Below are 23,732 nucleotides of genomic sequence, written 5' to 3' on the forward strand. Positions count from 1 at the left end.
TGTATACTTCAATATATTTTGCCAACTGTCACGGTGTTTTCGCTGTCGCTTCATTAAGAATGACAATAATCGTTTTCTGAAAAAAAAAAAAAGCTCTTGATGGCACCGAGAAACCGGTTGAACTCGAACGGCTTTGATCATCGCTTTCTGAGTCACCGCTTATCGCGGCCGGGACGGAAGCTGGGCTTCGGAAAACAAAATGAAAAGAACGACGCTCGTGATATAGCGGTTTTGCACACGGCGCGAAGCGCCACACCCCACGCTGTCGTACCGCTCGTTATCGGCGCAGTTGCTCGGACAGCTTGCTGCAAGATGGCTAAAAGCACCGGAAGGTTCGTGGAAAAAAGTTGTGTTTATTATGACAGCATATAGCAGCCACGGATGATGAATGCGCACGCGTTAATTGTACGTGTACTGCTTAGCCAATTCGTCCGGGATCTTTCAGCGGAAAAAGCTCCACTAAGTTTGTCTGCCGCTCCGCATGATATTTCTGTTGTTTCTTTTACGGAATGCGTGGGTTGGTATAGTCGAAACAATCAATGTCGGCCGCTGTAAGCTAGCTATATTTAATATTCCTCCTGAACACACTTAAATTCTAGTCACTGCTATACACGCGTTTAATATTTTAAGAAATCAGTGGACTGTGAATATAGAGAACAAATTAAGTGCGATATTGAAATTAGAGAATTGCTAAGATACCATAGTAGCATGCACTATATTGTTATTGTATGTTGTAAAGCAATAGAAACTCGGTTTATAACAGCTTTATTATGTATCTGGCAAAAAAGGGCTAGAAATCGGCAGAGTGCATGAAAAAAAAAAGAGAATGTTTTGTTTGTCGGGTCTAGCTACCTTGTTCTAAAAAAGTGACACATTTACTAACCTGGTCTGTGATAAACGTCACGATATGATTCAATAAATTTGGATTTAGCTTTGTTGCGCTACCCTCCAAATTAACTGCCTTCCAAAAGGAATCCTGTAGAGTTGTCAGCAAATTGAAGGAAGTAATCACTTATACGACAAGATCGTTGTACTTTTGCACATGTTAACCTGGAAGTTTCGTGTAGCACTTTATAATGTTATACTTTGAGTTAACACAACTTATTGACCTAACAGAAACATCTGCAAAAACTAGACAAATCAAACTGTTAGTCTGCCCCCTAAACACCTTTATTTAGTTACCTACACGGCAATGATTTTCACAAAAATGTCGACCGTGAGCAGCAGATGATGCCTTGGTGACAAAACCCGCATGCTTCGTTGTTCTCTTAGAGCACGTGGTAGTCATATTCTCACCAATGTTAAAATTGCTTACTTTGTTTAGGCAAGCTCTTATTTCTTATTGCCATAGAGGTGCTTCTCGAGAACACACACTGACCTCGGTAAAGCGAGTACTAATCAACCGTCTTGGACCATTAAATGTCGATCAACGTGATTGTCGACCTAGTATATGTCGCTTAGCTGTTGGGGAACGTTTTCATATTTCATTTGGCCAGTATTTATGCAAGGTGAAGAATAAATAAAGCAGTAGAAAATTCTAGGCCATGTCTTTCGTATCTGCTAGTTAAAGGGTTAAATGCATGTACTGAAGTTGCGAATATGGCAGCAAGTTGCCATCATGGCTGATGCCCGCTACTCCTTTTCTCTTAGACAAACAGCAGAAAAAAAAAAGAAGGCGGGATAAAAAAGAAAAAAAAAAAAGATCAAGTAAATAAGGCAGAAAATTAAAACAGAACGCAAAAAAGTCGGGACGTGCAAAAGCATAGTTGGCGTAAAGCGTCATTTAGCAAACCGTATGCCATAACACCATATGTACATATATCAAGTAATGTCAGATCATATCAAAATTTGAAGTGCAGAATTGAAGCACAGTTATTTTACAGCAATAGCTGTTACCTTCTCACTCCAGATGTCCACCAGTGTTTTCCGCAGAAATTGCAAGTGCTTTGTGAGTTTATAAAATAAATGAAAAAAAAAGCGCAGTGCTCCGAGTGGATTCGAAACCAATTTCCGACATAGCTTAAGTCGGAGGTTTCAGCTCTCAACCACTCGAGTATTTTGTTTTTCTTACATTACATTTATTGTATCCAGTGTGACATGGTGTGCGAGAACTGCATAGACACTAGCAAGCACATCACACATAAATTGTCTGAAGAGTACTTATAAAGCACCATGCATTTCCAGACCATGACAATCTGTTAGGCGCGAACATTTTGTGGTAGTTTTCTGTGTGGCAAGGTGCGCCCTTACTCAGCCGGTTCTACGAAAAAGATAAGTATTGCGCCTGCATAGAGCTGTAACACCGCTGTTGCTGCTCTGATTTGCTAACGCTACGGTCTGCAAGTTAGCTGTAAACCAGCACCGATGCGAAATATCCTCAACGAAGGCAGCGGTAAAATGCGAAAGGCAGGATATAAAAGAGGAAGTAGAAATCGGCCTTGCTTTTATACACTTCACCATCTGCCATTGCAGCTTCCATAATGAATGAAGTTTTCTTCCCGACAAGAGAAAGACAGACCACCGAAAAGGTGGTGTGGTCAAAACAGGTTAGAGGACGTTTTGACTACCACACGAAAGCCTTGATCACTCATTTATGATTTTTTTTCTTGAAGTTAGGCGGCGAAGTCGATTATGTGAAGCTAAATCTCATTCTTTTGGCAAGCGTGCGTTTCTTTTTCAAGCAGGGACAACCAGACATGGCTGTTCCTGCTGTTCCTGCACATGGAACACATATTACACTCATTTTTTGCAAGCTACTTTCTTGTAACTTGACTGGTATACCAGACAATTCAAGCTTCTTGGATGGTTTTTTCAGATCGATAGGTTACCATGAGGTCATCTACAAATACAGTAGAAAATATTTGGCTGCTGTCATGAAACCCGATTTTCGCCAATTCAGTATATGGCAAAATAATAGCACTAATTTTGCATTTTACAGGGCTTACATAAAGATATCAATCTCAGAAGGGAAACAAATTATATGCAATGTTTTTGCAAGAACGCTCAGGAATGTTGCCATCTGTGAAATGTCCGAGTTTTACACACAGACATGGGCTACACTAGTATGTGATCACAAGCTGTGTGAAGAATGCTTCAACTCGTGCATAGATTACATCTGCCCAAAGGACCATCGCAGGACTACAAAAGACCAGGTACTGCGTATAACTTTATTTTTCAACTTCCTGCTGCGCTGGAAAGTAAGTATCAGGTGTCATTTTGCGTATTGTAAGGATAACTGGTGTCATGCAATGAACTTAAAATGCAACGGTCGCAGGCTGATCTGTAATTACCTTATTTTAGATTGAGTGAATTGTTTTTGCCCATTTGACTAAGTTTGGCACCATAGAAAACATAATATTCTGCTCATTTTCTTGTAAACTCTTTAATAACTGACCTTGTAATCACTGTAAGTGATGCGAGGTGATAAAGAAGCAAGCCAACTGGTCGCGGAAACAAAATGTGATAACTGAAAAATGAGGAACTCCGAACATCACACGAAACGTTCGGCAGCTGTTACACTCTTTCAACACAAGAAGGCGAAAGCCTTCTGCACATTTGGTAATACATGAAGTTATACAGTCGGGGTCAGACTTCTTTGTAAGACATATTGGTAATACATTTAGTTACACAATCGGGACTAGACTTTCTGAATGCCACATCCGAAAAACTTAACGTAGTACCTAAAGTGCAGCCTGTTAGTGCACGCACTAGGCCACACCTTTAGTCAGCGAGATGACTGCGACGTGGCGCGTGCAGTCACGCACGCACAAGGCACACGTTTAGTAAGCCAGAACCATGGAGCAGCCATGTCTTCATGGAGGCTAGCTCGTGTCGTACCCAGGAGGCCCGCGTTATATTCCCACCCAGACCATAATGTACCAAGTTGTTTTTTCAAAGCCAATTATTTATATTGCTTACATGAACTCCCCTGAGCAATATAATGTCAGTATGATCATTTTGTGCAGCGTCGGCCATTTTATTCATGGCGCAGTTTCGCCATGGTCACCGCCAAGGGCACCGCCAACAGACAGCTAAGGCTGTCGCCTTAATAAGGAAAACGCCCTGCAGGGCGTTTTTCTTAAGAGCCGACAGTTTTAGTTTAGCGGGCTTAGCGGAATAGCTGGATCGAAATGCGCATGCTCAGAATGATAAACGACGCATACCGTTTAGCGTACGCACGCTATTTCTCAGATTTAACGTTACCGTCTTTGCGTGGTTTATGTAGTTTACGTAAAACATGGCGGCGGTGGACCCGACCGCCCACTTCGAACTGAATTTGGCGTCGTTTTTTATAGAGTTCGCTTCGTTCGCAGCGAATAACTATGTAAACGGCTTTCGCTTAGTCTCGGGCCTCTTCGACGACAGAGTATTATGGATAACCTTGAGGAGTTTTCGAGATCGCTTCTCGCTTCGAACGCATCCAAGCCTAACGAGGGAAATGATGATGATGATGATGATTTATTGGCATCCCCTTTGAAACGGGGCGGCGACAAATAGTCACCTAGCCTGCTTGATTTAATCAGGTATACTATACATGTTCTTTATCTTGCATTTTTGTATACCTATCATTATTTTTCTTTTTCAAAAATTTACCTTGTACCGCTGCCTATGATTTTAAGAGATCAGGTCGCATCCATCTTTTCCCTACTTTTTTTCCACCAGTACTCCAATCGTCTCTTGCTGATCTCTACGGCTGATCTGTTTATGTTTCCTTCCACTTTAAACCCAAGCGCTTCTGGGAGTTGCACGTTACCTACGGTTCTCGCTGGGTGGATCCCGTCGCATTCCATTAGGATGTGCTGAGTGGTCTCTGGATCTTTACTGCAGCATACACATGTCTCATCTAATTCCGAATATTTGTTCCGATATGTTTTCGTCCTTAGGCAACCGGCTCGAGCCTCAAATAGCAAGGCACTGCCCTTTGTGTTATCGTACAGATTTTCCCTTCTAATTTCTTTCTTCTCATTCTTGTAAATCTCCATTGTCCTTTTCGTTTCCATTCTTTGCATCCAATTCACGGTCTCTATTTCTCTCACTTTCTTTCTGATGACCCCTGGTTGTCTATTTACAGTTTCGATTATCCTGTACTTGGTTGCCAACTTCCTTGACCTCTTCCTCCATTCTGTGTCCACGCTTTTCATGTAGATATACTTGTGCACTTTAGCCGCCCATTTATTTTCATCCATGTTCCTGAGCCTTTCTTCAAAACTAATTTTGCTTTGTGCTTCTCTGACTTCAAAAGAGGCCCAACCCATGTCTCCATGCACTGCCTCATTTGTCGTATTACCGTGTGCTCCCAAAGCCAACCGGCCTACTGATCTTTGGTTAACTTCCAGACCCGCCAATATATCCGATTTTAAGCATATAATGGCATTTGCGAATGTTAGCGCTGGCACCATTACTCCCTTCCAGATTCCACGCACCACCTCATACTTATTGTGGCCCCACAGTGCTCTGTGTTTCGTTAATGCTGCATTCCGCTTCCCCTTTATTTTCAGATTATCTTGGTGGTTGCTTGAGTAATTCTTTCCTTCGTTTATGTGTACGCCGAGGTACTTATATTGCTTCACTATGGGTATTACTTTCTGTTGAATTGACACCACGAAGTTACTCGTGTGCTCATTAAAGATCATAATCCCTGATTTCTCTGTGCTAAACTTAAAGCCTAGATTTGTCGCTGCGTTCCCACAGATATTCGCAAGTATCTGTAAATCTTTTTTATTGTCCGCTAGTAGCACAATGTCGTCTGCGTACATCAGTCCAGGGATCTTCTGTTGCACCATTTGTCCATTACGCATGTAGGATAAATCAAAACCTAATTCGCTGTTTTCCAGTCGTCTTTCTATGCCCTTGACGTAAAGCGTGAACAACAATGGTGACAGAGGGCATCCTTGCTTCAATCCTTGGTGAATTCCCACCATTTCATTTCCTTTTCGGCCTTCCCATGCCACTTGTACTTGGTTGTCTCGATATATCTCCCTCAGCAGCTCCACGAAATCGTCATCTATGCCTTCGTATTGAAGAATATCCCACAACAATTCCCTGTCTACGTTGTCATAAGCTCCTTTAATATCTAGAAATGCTATCCATAAAGGTCTTTTCTGAGCTACTGAAATCTCTATGCACTGAGTTAGTACAAACATATTGTCTTCTAAGCGTCTGCCTGGCCTGAACCCATTCTGTAGTTCCCCCAATACACCGTTTTCCTCCACCCACTTCGACAGTTCTAATTTTATGGCTTGCATTGCCATTCTATATATCACCGACGTTACTGTAACTGGCCTGTACGAGCTCGTCTTATCCTTATCTCCTTTGCCTTTGTAGATAAGATTCATCTTGCTTTCACGCCATCCAACGGGAATATTCTTTGTTCTAATCACTTGCTCTATGGCATTAGTCAGCAGTGCCTTGCTTTTTGGACCGAGGTTTTTGATTAGCTGTATTGGGATTTCATCGGGTCCTGCTGCCGTGTTGTTAGGGACATTTTCTGCTGCCTTTTTCCAATAAAAGCTTTCTATGCTGAATTTTGATCTCTCAGGCCTCTCTGTTGTTGCTGGATCTGTTGTCTGAACTACGCTTTTTTCTCGTACCGAAGTTATGCCTGATAACGTCTGTGATGTACCGCAGCGCATCATCGCCTTCATAGATGTTACCGTCTTCATCCCTTATAGCCGTTTGCGAGTTTCTAGTTGGAGCTCCGAGTGCTTTTATATGGTTCCAGAATCTTTTTGGGGCGCCTTTGTCTCTTTTGTGAATGTTATGCACCCAACGTTCACTTGCGCATTTAATGCGCTACCTATCGGTGAAATCGGGAGCTAGGCACAACGACGGCATATGGCCACTGAGATCGGAAAATTTTGGAGGCTATGGTAGACCACTTGTATACTGCTTGTACCCTTTCGTCGTCGATCAGCGGACTTGGAAAATATAAATACAACGCACTCCTGACTTCCATTGCACGGCCTGTCGCACATTTCTGACGCACACACAGATATAATCACTCAGGTGCCCTATGTACGCGAAATTCAAAGCGTAATGGAATAAGGTTCCGTACGTAAACTACGCTATCACGCTATACTAAAACTCGCATTCTGCAAAATTCGTTTGCGGAACGGTAACGCTATTTTCCTTACCCCCGCTTTTACGCTAACGTTAAATTAAAGCTGTGTAATGTTTTATTGCGATCTGTGACGTCTCACCAAGGGTGCCAGGACGTAGGAAAACCCCCATAATATTGGAGCATTCAAAATCATACGTATAGCCCATGATTCATAAGATTTTGCCTAAGTATTCTTATCGTATCTGTAGCGTATGTCACACAAAGTGCCAATACTTTCTAAAAACCACATAACCATCCGATAGCATGCGTAGCCTATGATATATAATATTTGGCCTAGTTATTAATTTTTCTAAATCTGCGATGTTTTTTCCCCGAGAAACCCATATGGGTTTCCTTCCTTTATAGGTGAGTGCTACGGTTGGGTAGAAGACAAATTCACCTTTCATCTGATAACTGCGACGCCACATAAAGCATCGGGATACCGCAATAATGACAATATTTGAATATCACGCATAGTGGATGACACATAGGATTTTGCCTAATTCTTCGTATCCTATTTGGGACGTCACAGGAACCGCCGGGACTTAACCTATGCATGTAGAAATTTGCATAACATGGGAGAACACTTTTTAGGCGGCTAAACTAATTGGTGAACTAATTATTGTTTATTGTTTGAATGAGGACGATGTGATGATGCCACAATGTTGTTGCAGGTCTTTGATACGAACGTGACACCAGCTTTTTTCACTTCTCAAATTGCACGAACGGAGCTGGTCGAGGAACTTACAATGCTGCCATCAGCTTAGCAGACTACCTGACGAAAAGGTAGAAATAAGATAAGGATTCGTGGTTGGAAATTTAAAAAAGCACTTTTTAAAAATTTAAAGTGACATTGCGCTGCGGTAAAGTTTTGTAATATTTTGAGGATATCACTCTTATATACTTCGTTATACCTTCTTTTTCAGGCAATAAGAGGGGAGTGCACTTCCGAATTACAGTTTACGATATTTTACTGTCCAGGATGTGGATGCCAAAAGTGGCTCGAGAACATCGTCGTAAGAAATTTTTCGTCGTACCCGTAACCTATGTCACAAATCCCTACACCATAAAACAACTTGAAGCATGAGGAAATTGCGCTATGTCGCGGACTTTACTATCAGCGGGGTCACTCCGTATCAATAACATAGCATTTAATATATCAGACAAGATAAGGTTAAAAATGTGAATTTGTACAGTAAAACATCAAGATATTATTCTAATTTCAAGAAAATCTGATCAGGCCATTTTGTAATAATTGGCTCTTAGAATACGCACTGGGCAATTTCTCCTAATTTCACCTGATATTCGCCTTGTATTCGGTTGTACTGTGACCTTGCATTCAGTGATAATATCCTAAAAAGATGTCACGTTCGCAAACCTCACTTCGCGGAGCACTCCTGTTGGAGCACTCTACCGTTGGAGCCCTCCATCGTTGGAGCACTCCATCATTGGAGCACTCCCGTTTGCAATGTAGATCGGCAGAGACATGCCATCATGCGTAGAAAACAGAGGGACAGTGACGCAATAGAAAATTTTTGCTAAGCGCATTACAGCTTTAAGGGAGGCAATGGTAACCTATACAATCAAACATTCGGAACTGTCCTTGATAGCTTTATGAAATGTACACAAATATGCCGAACATTCCGACAGGGAAGTCTCATAATTGTACACCTCAGACGTGCCTTGTAGAGATGGAATCTCATATACCATTTATTACTCAACTGTATCAAGCGCACGTGCAATTTTGTAGCAGATATCCTAGCTAGGTGTTCGTGGAAGTTCAAATTTTCGCCTAAGTGTGCTGCAAGCTCAGGCCATGCGCGTGGGACCTTTATGTTCCGCCATGTACGAATAAAACCTTGATGTTATGCGCTCGTTTATAACGGAACACTGAAGAAAAGCGCTAAATTAGCTTAAACTCATAATGTTCCACAAACTTCATATTCGTCCATTTCACAGTAAGAGGTTGATCACTAGAAGAGAAAATAAATCGCCAATTTTTTAATGAATTTTGCACCAGAACGCCAGTGGAGGAGTGGCAGTGTGACGTCACATATTTCAATGTACTTTTTGTGTTTGCGTCATTGTGACGCAATTAAACTTGCTAGGCTGAGTCTTTCCCTTTTAGTATACGATGCAGTGCATCTTTAGTTAACTAGGCCAGAGTTACTGTATACGCTACCAAATGTGCGAAGGTCCGCCACCGTCCGATCCGATTTTTTGCGATAAGTCATCTCTCGTTCGCGCAGGGGCAATCGTGGTTCAAGGCAGTCGCACCATCAATCTTATTTATCGCTGACATTTCTGAGTTCGCCTGTTTGAATGAGGACGAGGTGATAATGCCAGAGTGTTGTGGCATTATGTTAATTAAAGTGTTGTGGCATTATGCTGTGTTAAAGATGATGTAGCGCAGGGCCGCTTGCGTTTTTTAATTCTAGAATTTTACGTGCCAAAACCTTGATCTGATTAGAGGCACATGTGTAAGTTTGTTGGAGTAATCAGTGAATGCGGTGTGGTCATTCAGTGATTTTTCCGCTATCGCATTTATGCGGCATTTGCTTCAAGTTTATCTTTAAGGAGGCACAAAGAACATTATGGTACTCATTATTTAAAGAGATTCAAGCAAAACATCCTATCCTACGCCAGAAATGCAAAGTTGACAGCTCGGTTGGAAAGCTAGAGCTCATTGCAAGCGCTTCGTTTCATGATTACTAGCCGCCTATGACTAGAATGTGTAGTGCAATTTGGGATGCAGCGCTGTACACTGTAACTGCACACATTGCCTAGAAGCGCTGTTTGCAACTGCAAGCATCGAAGTTATGTGGTTAATTTCGTTTTTCTTGCACCAAACCGAAATTGTGGTGGTTAACATAAGAGAAGGCTGAGGATTATTTTGTATACATAGGGTTCTTGAAGGAGCCCGAAAGCTTTACACCATCACCGGTAGACGCCTCCACCGGAATGCACGTTTTGCGGTGTGCAGTAATTTCAAACTCTTCTCATGTTTGAATCCACACATCACACACGTTAGGCACCACATTATTGTAGTGCCACAACAGCATACTGCCATCCCGCTGGACAATCAACAGTGGCCTTCAAAGCCTAGTTTTGAAAATAACTCCAAGTCAACTGAGCAAGCTAACTGCAGTCAATAACAGATACTATGAATAGCAGAAGTTAACAGATGTTTAGCGGCTTGCCATGATGTCAAACATTTGCGCTCGTATTTTCTTTCCCCCAGCACATAGGTGGCATGAAATAAATTTTGTTGCAGTATAGGAATAATCGCAACAAGGTCACTGGTTATGCGTCTTGTGCCTGAAACTTTAAAAAATACAACCTAATGGAATTTCCTAACAAGCAGGAATAAACTCGCCATTATTTAGTAGTTAGCTTACCACACATATTTTTGCATTTGTCAAAGCTGCATCTCGTCGCGGCCCATCCATGAAAGCCATTGCAGTCGGCGCCGGATGGCTGACCATGCTGACTGGTATACAATAAAATGCCTTGCCGCTCTGACTATCATTAGTGCAGTAGGGTGCAATGCAGCCTGTTATACTTGAAACCCAAGTACGGGCACAACACAGGAGGACGTTAGGCGACTTATCCAAACATAAAATTCAATAGCACGATAGCTGCGTAGGTGTCAAAAGATGGTGCGCAAAAGTAAGGCTTGAAACTGCGCTGCGGCGTTGGTAACAGCGCTGGTATCAGCGAGACGAGAAGGAGGGACGGTGTCGCGCGCAGAACGTAGGGTGGGCTTCTCTTGAAACTTTTGGTGTTCCACGTGAATGCGCTTGACCAATGGCAGTGAAGCAGCGGATGGAAAACAGGCGCACAACTCTGGCCCCATTTGGCAGCCATATACAGTAACTCTGGGCCCGAGTACACACCGTTAAAATTCATGACGTCACGTCGAACTGGTGCGGAAACTTCAAGGTGGTGTCGTTACCTGACTTCCGTTCTTGCGTCTTGATGACGGTGATTTCAATTCGCATTCACTTCAAAGCGGGACGGTGACAAATAGTTGCCTTAAGCGTATTTTTTGTCCTATCAAGCATCCTCTCATGGTAAAGGTGGCTCTGTTGTTGCAGAATGATAATTTACTAATACGTGCAAATCAATCTAATTTTCTTTTCGTCGTTCGTTTACGTTAACATTTCTATTACCGTGTGCCTAGCTCATAATATCGATATTTGCTTATGAACCCACTGATTGCAGGGACATATCAGGTCGGAGCACCCGGAATTGCTGGAAAACGTTGATGAACCACTGAGACAATGTCAGGTGAATGTTTGCTCCCAATTATAATCACAACAATTTCCATGAAAGAGCTCTAATGGGTGTGGCCCTTGTAGTAAGTTAGGCAGTATGTACATATGTTCTCTACATTCCGGATAGGTTTTTTCACATTCTTCCGCAATTCAGTGCACTGTCAAAAGGAGCCCATGAGTGCAGGTCAAGCGCAAATTTTCCATCTTGCAAGTGAACAACCACATTACAGAAATTGATTTTCGGGTAATGGCGCTAGAAACTTCGTATAAACTTGCTCAGTGCGTCGATACTGCTTCAGGTGGCACTTGAAGTTAAATCATCACCAATCTGGGAGCCACACATTAGAGTGTTCCCTTTTAGAGGAAGCTTTAGCTCGGGGTAAACTGCGATGCCGTGCATTGAAATACGTCTAAAACACCGAAATGCTTTCTTGAGACAACCACTGAAGCGGTATGAATGAAGTTGGTGGCATTTTAAGGGAAAGTTAATTTCTAGGGACTGCAGAACTCTGTCTACATTGTTTAAAGAATTGCGGAATATCAGGAACTTTATTAAAACTGTAATTAAAATTTTCAACATTTTGGGAAAAATAAGTCTAAATCGTAATAGTGCTTGCAACATTCATTTTAATATTTCATTTTAAATACAACAAACCTTATCAAGTTCATTGCAGTGGCTCCGGAGAAGAACGCTATCTCCGTTCGCCTTTATTTAGATAGGATCACCCGAGTCAAAGCTTCCTCTTAAATTATGGGGTGTTACGTGCCAAAACCACGATTTGACTATGAGGCACGCCGTAGTGTGGGACTCCGGAATAATTTCGACCACCTGGGGTTCTTTAACGTGCACCTAAATCTAAGTACATGGGCGTTTTCGCATTTCGCCCCCATCGAAATGTGGCCGCCGTGGCCGGGATTCAATCCCGCGACCTCGTGCTCAGCAGCCCAACACCATAGCCACTGAGCAACCCAAAGCTTCCTCTTAACAGTGGACTGTGCTGTACTGTCTTTTAGCCTCCGGTTGTCACTTTGTCCCCAAACAGCATTCGCAATCTGTGTTGCACGTATTTCCTTCCTTTAATGTTGGGTTCGCGGTATTAGAGCGGTTTAGCTTCGCATGAAACGTGATCAATTAGACCCACTGCGCATACGCGCCTTATACGCTGGCTACCGCGGCAGTATACCACGATTACATAACTACATGGCAGCGGCCAGACGAGTCCCGACCACCCACCTTCATAAGAATTCTCCTTTTCTACTTGCTCTATGGCGTGACCCAAATCAATAAATGGTAAAATCAGCCATCGCTCAGTCTGATCGTACGCGGAGGACAAAGCATTAGGGATGTCTTGTCTTTAATACTGAGATGACATTTATGTTTTAAAACTGCTAGGCTTATAGCGATGGCACCAAGGCTGGAAAATGTTTTGGTTTGCACCGAGCAGATGGCGCCACAGCATTAGCGCTTGTGATTCGCTGGCGATGCGGAACGTTCAAGTGTAATTCTTCACGGCATCGTTATATTTGATTTTATGGTGCAGCATGGTAGGCTACGTCATTATGCTAAAACATTGGTCTCTCGGCATATCTACCGTGGTTTCTCGGAGAGGTGGCGCATGCGCAGGGGTCTAAGGTATCACGTGTCACGGTAACGTAGTACTTATGCTAGATAGCTACAGCAATCTACTTTCAGGTCATGAACAATTTGCGCATATTGGTGTGGCAAGAAAGTATTACTGTACAAGAAAGTTTCGGAAATTCTGCGCAAAAAAAAAAACAATTAAAAAAAACAGAAAGTTCACACAAGATAGCTGATGATTACTGTTTTCGGACAAAATAAGCCCCAACGGATGTTGTTTCTTTAGAGTGTATACTTGCCAATGTTTATGTATAAATTGCACACACTTCGTGTTGACGAACCTGGTTCGGAGGTCTTTTTTTTTTGAGGATCGCAGTTCGCCTCAATACATATTATAACGCGTGTAGTCTGCACAAAATGATACGTAGTTGAAAAAAGGTGCGATTTTCAGGGTTAGAGACTTTTACAGACTGTCCACAAAGAAGAAAAACACAGCCACGGTGAGACAACAGCAGCAGTAACAGCAGCAGCAGTTAAAAAGCAGAAAGGACAACCAGAGAAACCGTACAATTGGTTACTGCGCAATGAGAGAGGAAAGGGAAGGAAATATGAGGAAGAAAGGATAGGAAACATTAAAGAAACCTCTCTGCACCAACACAATGAACGTGCCTGAGAAATTATTCCAATCTTTTATACAGCCCCCTGATGTATCAAGTGCACACACACACACACACACACACACACACACACACACACACACACACACACACACACACACACACACACACACACACACACACACACACACACACACACACACACACACACACACACACACACACACACACACACACACACACACACACACACACACACACACACACACACACACACACACACACACACACACGTGCACTGCTGTTAAAGCTACCCGGGTTGACGTGGCCCAGGGACCAGAGTCCAAGGGTGCTAATTATCGTAAGGGCACTGTTGATAACACACTGGGTGTGGTGCGGAGCCCTGTTGTATCTGGACTGAAACGCGAACATTCGCACAGAAGGTGCACAGGCACTACTGAGCCTTAAGGCCAGAAAAGATAGCCATATGCCGGTTAGCAAGTAGTAGTTTTCAGAGAAAAGTATTAGCCTTTCTTGAAATATGCATTCACTATTCCCAGCAAGATATGCTTTACTAGAGTTAAATATTTGCGAATTGAACATAATTGCGCACTTGCGCTTATTACACGATATGCAATTTTTATCAAATGCTAAAGGCTTTTTCACATGTCTAGTATCTCTAGAAGAATTGTCATATCGTTGTAAACACACGATATTTGGACACTTGAACGTTACCATATTTTCTCACAATTTACAGGCACATGTCTATACTGTAGAATCAACCGCTTACTCTAAATTAATATTTAGGCACAAGTGACCTAAATAAGCGGCAGTTTCGTTCATATGTTAATCAGCTGTGATAGTAGAATAGTATTATTGCAGATTATGGTGATAACTGACAGTATTCAATGAGATTTATTGAAATGCATTTTGCGTCTGTGTATGCGGACATCATTAGCGTTTTTATGAATTAAGTTTTTAACTACTTCCATGCTACTGCGTTGAAAGGTCGCTTCGGTCACAGTCAAGCTACTTGTTTTGGGATTAGCCCAAAATGAAATTTGAGTGTTTTTTACTGGAAGATAAAGTTTGACAAAATCTTTATTGACTATTCACCAAAGCGTCTTCTGTGCTACATACAGGAAAAATTAGTGATATGCCAAACAGGCACTATTTTTGCAGGGACAAGTAAAGAAAGAGAACTAGAAGAGGGGAAATACAGGGAGGTTAGCCAGACACACATACGCTTTGTTGTCCGGTAATAGGGAAATTAATGTGTCTAATGAAACAATGGGTGGCACATGGATGCTTGCGCACACGCAAGAAAATGAAAAAAAGAAAGTAGAAGTATGTTACATTAAACTGAAAAGACCGAATAGAAAGGCAAATGCCTTCATTGATCAGCGACCGGAGAGAGAGAGAGAGAGAAGTCATAAGGGAAAGGCAGGGAGGTTAACCAGGCTGAGCCCGTTAGGCTACCCTGCACTGGGGAAGGGGGAGAAGGGATTGAAAGAGGATTGAAGGGATTAAAAGATTGATCAGCGACCGGAATACCAGAAACACTATGGGTTATGAAAACAGTCGCTGTGTTGCCACGAGTAAAATCTAGTATTTTTTAAAGTAGTGATTATAAGAGATACTGCAAGTGAAGCAAAAAAAAAAAAAAAAGCAAGTATAGACGAACAATACATGCGCATAAGTAGTACGGTTCATCTGTCCTGTTTATTTTTTTCGCTTCCGTTACAGTATGTCCTTTCAACAATGCCGAATTTCTATCCTTCTCAAGATAATAAGATGTTAATTCTATTTCCCAGCTGTAATCAACTAAAAAGCAATTAAAAACATTAGCAGAAGTGAAATTTTTGTAGCATCTAAGAACAAGCATTTCTTTCCCAGCCGCCAACAGAAACCGAGGCTGGACCAGAAGAAAAACCGAAAAGTATGGATGATGATCATCCACCTTACGGAAAGGTAAACCTTCTCGTGGCGCACTGCAACTTCAGTGAGGATGTGTCAGCCAATTTTCTTCGCCCATATATAATCACGCATTAATTATATTGAAAGGCGAGTTCAATGCTCAGAAAACTAGCTTTTCGAATAAACACTGTGTACGTTCTGGAAAAAGAAGTCGCAGTTTCGCCCGAAAGGCGAACCATCGATTGCGATAGCAAATTAGTAGATAGCTATACGAAGCAAGGATAGTAGTTCAATCGGCCATATAAAGTTGTAAACATTCGCTTACTAACTACACAAGCACGGTGCCACGCGTGCACAGGTAAACGTGACCACATCTCGCTCGATAACCGCGGAAACTCGCTGTGAAAACACCGGATTTAGAAAGCGCGTCAGTAGCAGCTGGCAAATTGACCGTCGCGCTGTCTCTCGTCTCCGTTCAACGCGAACGGAACGTCGAAAGCGGAGCGCGTACGAAGCTACCAGCGCTCGGCGCATGCACTTTGGCCCCGTCGCAAATCGCTTTGAAGATGAGGCCCACGCGGGCGCGCACTTCGCCCGCCCACATCGCAGACCGCTTTCAAGATACGCCGCGGCCGCTCTGTGAGCAGCAGACGACGAAGCAGACCCCCCCCCCCCCCCCCCCCCCCCCGTGCCTCGTGCGCGCGACAGACGACCGCGCGCTTCGGGCCTGCCTTCCTTCCTCGTGTTCCCTACATTAAGCTCTGGTAGACGGCTCCCCTCGCACGCTTTCACTTGCACACACATCGTACGGCGCGGCGACGATTTTATCGCTGTTCGGCTTTATACGGAATCTCACCACGACGACGGCGATGCCGACGGCAGAGATGCGCTTGGAGTGACCATATAATTGCTATCGCAATAATATTTCAGAAATGCATGGCGTAAAAGCCCCTTATCAACACCCTCAGAGAATGTGCAGACGTGACTTTTTTTTTTTTTGGAATAGGTGCCCTGATGCGATGAGCACAGTATTGCGAGGGCCAGAAACTTTGCATCGTATAGTTCATAGAATGTTACGGTTATAGCTGGTATTGTTATCAAGCTACATGTAGCATGAGAGAAAACATGCAGCACAGAGTTTCCCTAAAGTGCCTTAACTTAACAAGTCACGCACGACATCATTCATTATAGGCCTACTGAAATGCGATATTGAAAATTATTTTTCAGAAAATTTTGGAAAGTCGATTAGTGAGAAAGTGGGGCAATCCATTCTTTGTTTATTTCTTTTTAATCCCTCCTCTCATATATTCAGAGAGAAGTGAATGCTTTCACCGGGACTGATCCCTGTAAGAACGATGGAAGGACAAGGCAACACGGCGGTGAACAACTCCAAGAAATGGCGCCATCAGCAAGACATGCGAATTTAGACGCACAAGGCGACACTGAAATGGTAGGAGCAATCCTGAACTTAAAAAATCGCAGCCGCTGCCACAAACAGCACAAGGGTGACGACTCTAAAGGTAGTTTTCCCACAACAAATAGTCGCCTTACCGTGGCCGAGGTACAGTCTATAACGAGGGTGGTTGGCTGGGCTAGTTGGTAATTCATGGTAAAAAACGACGTACAGTGCGAAAGAACAAGGTCTGATAAAGTCTCTATCAGACCTTGTCCTTTGGCGCTGTACGTCGTTTTTTACAGTTTATAGCTTCTTCAAAGAAAATTGTTAATTATTTCTACTCCCTAGATATTTTATTTGCTAGGATAAATTCCAGGGTGTGTAAAAGCATAATACTGTTCTCACATGCGTATCTATTGTGTAGACAGAAGCCACAGACTATTGGTACGGAACTGCCCCCACTAAGCAGCGGCTGTGGGTTCGAATCTCCTTGGTGGACTGTTTTCTTTCTAGCCACCCCGCGGTGCTTGGTTCTGAATGCGGCTATTATCAATTTATTGTTAAAATTCATGCTCCTCTGCAATAATTCCGCTATGTTAAAGGGAAGCTTTCGTTACGTGGTCAGTGAAATACCGAGTGATCTGTAAGGGTTTAGATATAGGTAATGAGTTTACTGTAACAATTTACACGCTACCGTAGATAACAATTGTATAGCGACGGATACCTTTCCATGTGCACAATGGGTAACGAATGCCTAAATGCATTCCGATATATGTCAAAATTCTCTTTGCGTACATTTACGTACATAGTAGTTCCTGGAACAGCATGCCAAGCCCTCATCAATAGGCTAATCGGTCCAAAAAACATTAAAATTTATAATTTTTTTTATTTCTCTCTACATACTCGTACATGCGTCTCCTCGCCATTGTTCGGGAAGCATCGAACATCGCCTTCGTCGACGCGACATCGCGGTATTGACGTCTCAAAGTGTATAACTGCGTCAACTTATGTTTGCATTTCGGCATCGCTTGGGATCACTGTAGTGCACAAACATAAACATTGCATAAGAATGAATGTGACCTGTTCGGTGCAAAAAACACACGTTACTTGACATCACGCACGGCATGAGATGAAAAAGTGAGAGTTGTACGCACCACGAAAGCTTCGCATCACATAAGTGGCCAAGATTTGGTTAGAACTGCGTAATCGTTTTTTTTTGCTTTAATCACTGATGATGGACAACGCTAAATCGCATACATTGGTGTTCTTTTTGGGAGACTTCTGATGTTTGCAGCCAAGTGTCGTTGCAGATTGCAGACGACGACTCGTCAGACTCCCTTCCAGGAGCTCTTGATAATGCAAAGCTAGATCATGAGATCGGGACCTGCAGACACTGCAACACCCCGCTGGAAAAGAAAGACATCGAAGTAAGAAGTAATCTTTCATTTCAAAGGAAATGGCTTTCTTTGGCTCTTTCCCCTTACCTCGCGGTTGGTGGCCGAACTTTTTTCGCCGATAGAATGGAGAGAGGGTAGCGCTGTAGGCAGGAGGAGAGGGCAGCCACGGAGGCGGAGCCAGCGGACAGAAATTAGGTCACCCCTTTTATGGTGGCTAGAACTGTACCCGTGTCGAGGGAATGGCGTCTGTGTCCCCGGACCTCACTGGTTCGTCGGAGAGGCGCTGACGTCATGCCAGAGGTCGGAGAACCTTCGGTTCGGTGAAGCGTGCTGCTGCGACGAGCGAGGCAGGAAGGGACCAGAAATAGGAAATACGAACGCGAGGTTTGGCGTGAATGGGAGGCCGCCGGGACCACCGCGCGATGAAAATATACGTTGCGCGAACGACAGGAGGCTCGCCAATAGCGCGCAGACGCCATGACCCCTGAGGAGCAAGTAGACACGTTGCGCCAACGACTTTGACGAACAACTGAGTGGGTTCAGGGATTCACGCTTACTTCACGGTCGATAGTACCTATATTTTTATAGCAAGTACCACTCATGATGTGTTTATAGAAAGGAGCAAAAAAAAAAAAAACAAGTATGGGGCTTCTCACGCAGAGGTAAACACCCTCGATCACCGCGAACACTCGCTGTCACAACACCGGTGTGATGATGCCGGCCTCGGAGAGTGGTTGCTTTGGACTGCCTCTCACTTCAACACGTTCCAGACATGAGATTACGCGACCTCCAACACTACGCGTGCGGAAGGACAGCGCACGTGAAGAGACCGGCCACCTGGGCTCGCGCAATTTTTGCGTACCCAAGATACGGCGCGTGGCCCGCGCATGCCTTCAGCCACTTAGACAGCCGTGCGTTCCCCACTGCCGATATAGAAGAGGTAACGCGCGCTCACCAGCCCCGCCACCGGCACTAGCGCGCGTTTGGTCACGTGACCTCCTACATTGGGCACGCGGAAGGCGACAGCTACATTGGTTCTCCACAAGTAGAAAACTGCCTATCAAGAAAGGAGTCAGGCAACGAGACACAATGTCTCGAAAGCTATTCAGTGCATGCTTAGCAGAACTATTCAAGCTCTTAGACTGGAAAGGCTTAGGAGTGCGGATCAACGGCGAATATCTCAGCAACGTTCGGTTTGCAGATCACATTGTCCTATTCAGCAACAATGGGGACGAATTACAACAAATGATTGAGGACCTTAACCGAGAAAGTGTAAGAGTGGGGTTGAAGATTAATATGTAGAAGACGAAGACAATGTTCAATAGCCTGACCACGGAACAAGACTTGAGGGTTGCCAGTCAGCCTCTAGAGTTAGTAAAGGACTACGTTTATCTAGATAAATTACTCACAGCGGACGCTGATCACGAGAAGGAAACTTACAGTAGAATAAAATTGGGTTGGAGTACATGCGGCAGGAATTGCCAAATCCTGGCTGAGAGCTTACCGCTGTCGTTGAAAAGAAAAGTGTACAATCATTGCATTCATCCGGTCCTAACATATGGGGCATAAACTTGGAGGTTAACAAAGAATCTCGAGAACAAGTTAAGGACTGCACAAAGAGCGATGGAACAGAAAATGTTAGGCCTAACGTTAAGGGAGAAGAAGAGAGCGGTGTGGATCGGAGAACAAACTGGGATAGCCGATGTTCTAATGGACATTAAGAGAAACAAATTGAACTTCGCAGGCCATGTAATGCGTAAGATGGATAACGAGTAGATAATTAGAGTTAGAGAATCGGTACCAAGAGAAGGAAAGCGCAGCCGAGGTCGGCATAAAGCTAGGTGGGGTGATGAAGTTAGGAAATTTGCAGGCGCAAGTTGGAATCAGCTAATGCAAGACAGGGGCATTTGGAGATCGCAGGGAAACCCCTTCGTCCTGCAGTGGACATAAAAATAGGCTCATGATGATGATGTGTGTGTGCTGATAGGAGTAACCGCTTATTTTACTGGCAGGTCACTCATCAGCAGTAGTTAGCGTGGAGGTAACGATATTTAACAAGAGAGTAAGAAATACAATAACGGTGACTGGTTTGTACCGCTATCCCTTGAAATTGAAGGAGCACGAAGCAAAGTGTCTGGACCTTTGTGTGGAGTGCCCGAACTGTAAAGAAAAGATCTCAGCTAAAAATTTCGTTCTTCACACGAGGACTCTGTGCCCGGCAAGAGAAAGAAAGACTGCAGATAAATTGAGGTGAACAACTTGTTTTCTACGGCATATTGTTATATAATGGAACTTCAATACTTCATAAGCAATTCATTTGTTTTTCGCGGGGCATCGGAAGGGTGCATGCGTCAATTTGCAATGAGTGCTGAAACGGCCAAAATGTGATGACGATTTTTTAAAACTACTATTTTCAGATCAGTTCCTAATGCAGAATCAATCAATCAATCAATCAATCAATCAATCAGTAAATCAATCAATCAATAAAAAACTTTATTAGGCATCTAGAGAACACTTTCCTTTAAGTCCACTTGAAGGATCACCAAGAGTCTAGAATCCAGCGTAGTAGACAGTATTGCGTGTACAGCTGCCCAAATCTTTAACTAGCGTGCGCGAACGGCGACTTGCTATGCGCCAGCACCTTAAATTAGGAACAAACTAACAAATGACTATACTATCTTCACGAGCTTTGTGATCAGTAGTTAACCGCGACCGTTTCGCAAGTTCGTTCAATCGCAATGCACTGGAGAGCAGAAAAAAAATAAAACGCGTTAACATAAGCTAGCTAAAGATTTGGCCGGCTATACATGTCGGGTGGAGAGGAAACAATAATAATATGTCAGGATATGAATATTCTAATTGTGTAACAGAAGACACGTGAATGTTTGCATAATTATACACGAAAGTGCATTTAGTCTTCGCGTTGTACCGGAAAAGTAAAGGCGTGTTCATTTCGTCATTATTCCAATCAAATTTGAAGAAGTTAAAGAAGGATCCCATTCTTTCTTTGAAATAGGAGTATTCACAACGTTATTGTTTGTTTACACCACGCACCTTCTAGTGTTTATCGTGCGCACCTGCAGTTTCGAACGAATTACATTAATTTAGCGTTGTGCCGGCGTTGTTCTTGAAGAATAAGTGGTATATCTGAGCCGCTTAACGGCAGTCGAGCCAACAATGAAGGAGTTTATTTTGCCCACCCCATTTGGTTACTTTCGCTTTCAAAAGTTGCAGAAGTGGAAGGCACATAGCATGGAAAAATGCCGAAGTATGTTAGACGCAAGAAGAAAGGCATCTGTACTACAGCTTTTGACGACATGACGGAAATAAAGAGGGGTCCGCGTCAGACCCCACTGTTTACTTCGGCGACCGACGAAGCACACAAAATTCTTATACAAACCGTGACTACAATACCGAAATATGTGTCACAGTTTTCCGGGATCTTATGCATTGAAAATGTCGACCTGCTCTGGATAATTTCCGGCGTAAATAACTTCGACGCTTGCGAACAGGGAACCTCTTTTACCTCAAGCATAGCCTACCCTAAAGCTCATGGTCACCTATGTCATCGTCTAGCATGCCCTACAACATGCGAGCGTGCGCGATCTCGGAAACCATGGTCGGTGCGTCCAATTTCCTGTGCATTGGCGCGGAGCTCATGGGCCATCCTGTGGTGTGGAAATCCACACGCCTGCGTTACGTGTTTCTGAGTAAGAGCAACGGATCTCGAAGGCTTTGCTTTTGCTGGCCGCATAAACCGGAAGCGAGTTCGGGAGTTCGAAACAAGTAATGGCCGGCATGCATGCTTTGAACAACACCTATGGAAACAATTATAGTGGCTGACAGCAAGCGTATCGCTAACACGTAGGAGTGGGACCGCAGTGCAGAAGAGACCCCTGGTATTTAGAGGCTCATGAAAGACATCATTTGAAGTGGCGATCGCGTATGGATATAACCGGACTGCACTTGAGTTCTCCACGATAAGTGTTATGCGCACGTCCTACAATGAAATGGTGCTTGCAAGAAACAAGTACTTAGTGAACGATTACAGCAGTTGTAGCCCCGATATATCAATTGAGGGACATATTTGTTGTCATTTACTGCGCACTCCTTATAAAAAAGGAAGTCTCGGAAGGAGGGGCCCAAAAAACAACAGCCTGTAGGACGGATAGACCAACGGAAACATAAATCACAAATATTTCATGGTGGCCTACAATTTTTTCATTGAAACTTTTGCTCTTAGTATGATGTTTAATGAAGTTGATTAATTATTAATAAATAATTAAATATTTACGCGAAATAAAACTGTCACTTGCTCCAAGGAGACGGCAAACATTACCTCGTTTCTCTCCATCTACGCGGCATTAGCATGTTTTAAATATTGGCACAAGTTATGTGAGACGCCCTGCATATTGAAGCAAGTGTCCCAACAGGCGCGAGCCGCCGACACTAGGAAAGAGACATCACGCTTGATTAACTTCCGGGGAGAAAATACGGTGTCATAAAGGTTGGCAATATATTTGCCTTACTGCTTATTTGTACATACACTGGATGATGGTACTTTTGAACCATTTACTTATTTTACTTCCTCTTCTCTCTGGTACCCTTTTTGGTCGTCCGTAGAGCGGTGAGTCTGTCTTCTCGTGGACACTTCACATGGCATATTGCTGAAGAGTTACATCTTCCGTATCTTGATACATGAGCCTGCTGTGGGTAGCAAACTGAATATGCTAGTGGTCTACATTCTTCGCTAACACTGACTGGCCCAGCATTTCAAAGGTCGAGCATTGGAAAGCTGATTACATTAAATAAGAAAAGTACAAATCATTCTCTCTGTAGAGAGAGGTGACTCTGGGCAGAGAAAACGAATTTAGTCGTTTTAAATTACACGCAGGAATTCAGTTTGCAAATGGAATATTGTTTTAGAGGCATAATTTATTCATTTTTTCATTGTGTCGAGGGGTCTATTAATTGCTGTCTTTGCATAGCAACCCATGACTTAGTTCCAATACCTAGAGTACTAGTTTTTGGTGGCAAGGAATAATTGTTTTCAAAATCTCCTGCTTCTTTTCATTCAGGAAAGTAAGGTTATTCTGATGTGCTTTTGTGTAATGTAATTTAAGACACAGTGCCATGACTTGCTCAATGCAGCATGTTTACATGCATTTCAGTTACCCAAGTGTTAACGGGCACTAACTTTTATCCGAGTTTTTGCGGTGATGATCGTTCGATCAATACGGTCAACAAAACTTGTATCCACACAAGTTCTCTCTGACGTGAGAGCTTGTTAAGCGTTTTTGTATGAAGGAGAATGAGGTTAAACTACGTCAGAAGTGCTTTCTTCCAGAAGCTGTCAACCTTGTTTCAAAAATTCAGTAAAATGAGAGTACGCTTATACCCGGAGGTGCTGTGAATTCAAATATACCCGAAAGGCATATATTAACCGTTTC

General features: G+C 43.3%; 1 protein-coding gene across 13 annotated transcripts in view; it reads left to right on the plus strand.

The window, feature by feature from the left end:
- Positions 1 to 261: 261 nt before the first annotated feature.
- The window catches only part of LOC119463883 (uncharacterized), a 119,662-nt gene continuing 96,191 nt past the window's right edge, over positions 262 to 23,732 (plus strand). For 4 of the 13 annotated variants that reach the window (XR_007463177.1, XR_007463181.1, XR_007463179.1 and 1 more), the window contains exons 1-7: positions 356 to 3,152; positions 8,026 to 8,115; positions 11,324 to 11,389; positions 15,469 to 15,543; positions 16,802 to 16,939; positions 18,196 to 18,312; positions 20,399 to 20,532. Coding sequence is in view for 5 of the 13 variants with exons in the window: in XM_049655515.1 (XP_049511472.1) it covers positions 2,697 to 3,152; positions 8,026 to 8,115; positions 11,324 to 11,389; positions 15,469 to 15,543; positions 16,802 to 16,939; positions 18,196 to 18,312; positions 20,399 to 20,532 (1,076 nt within the window). In the remaining 8 variants the exon portion in view is untranslated. The other 9 variants (XM_049655515.1, XM_049655514.1, XM_049655517.1 and 6 more) reach the window with 6 other exon arrangements.

This window comes from Dermacentor silvarum, chromosome 9 (assembly GCF_013339745.2).
Source record: "Dermacentor silvarum isolate Dsil-2018 chromosome 9, BIME_Dsil_1.4, whole genome shotgun sequence".
NCBI lineage: Eukaryota > Metazoa > Arthropoda > Arachnida > Ixodida > Ixodidae > Dermacentor > Dermacentor silvarum.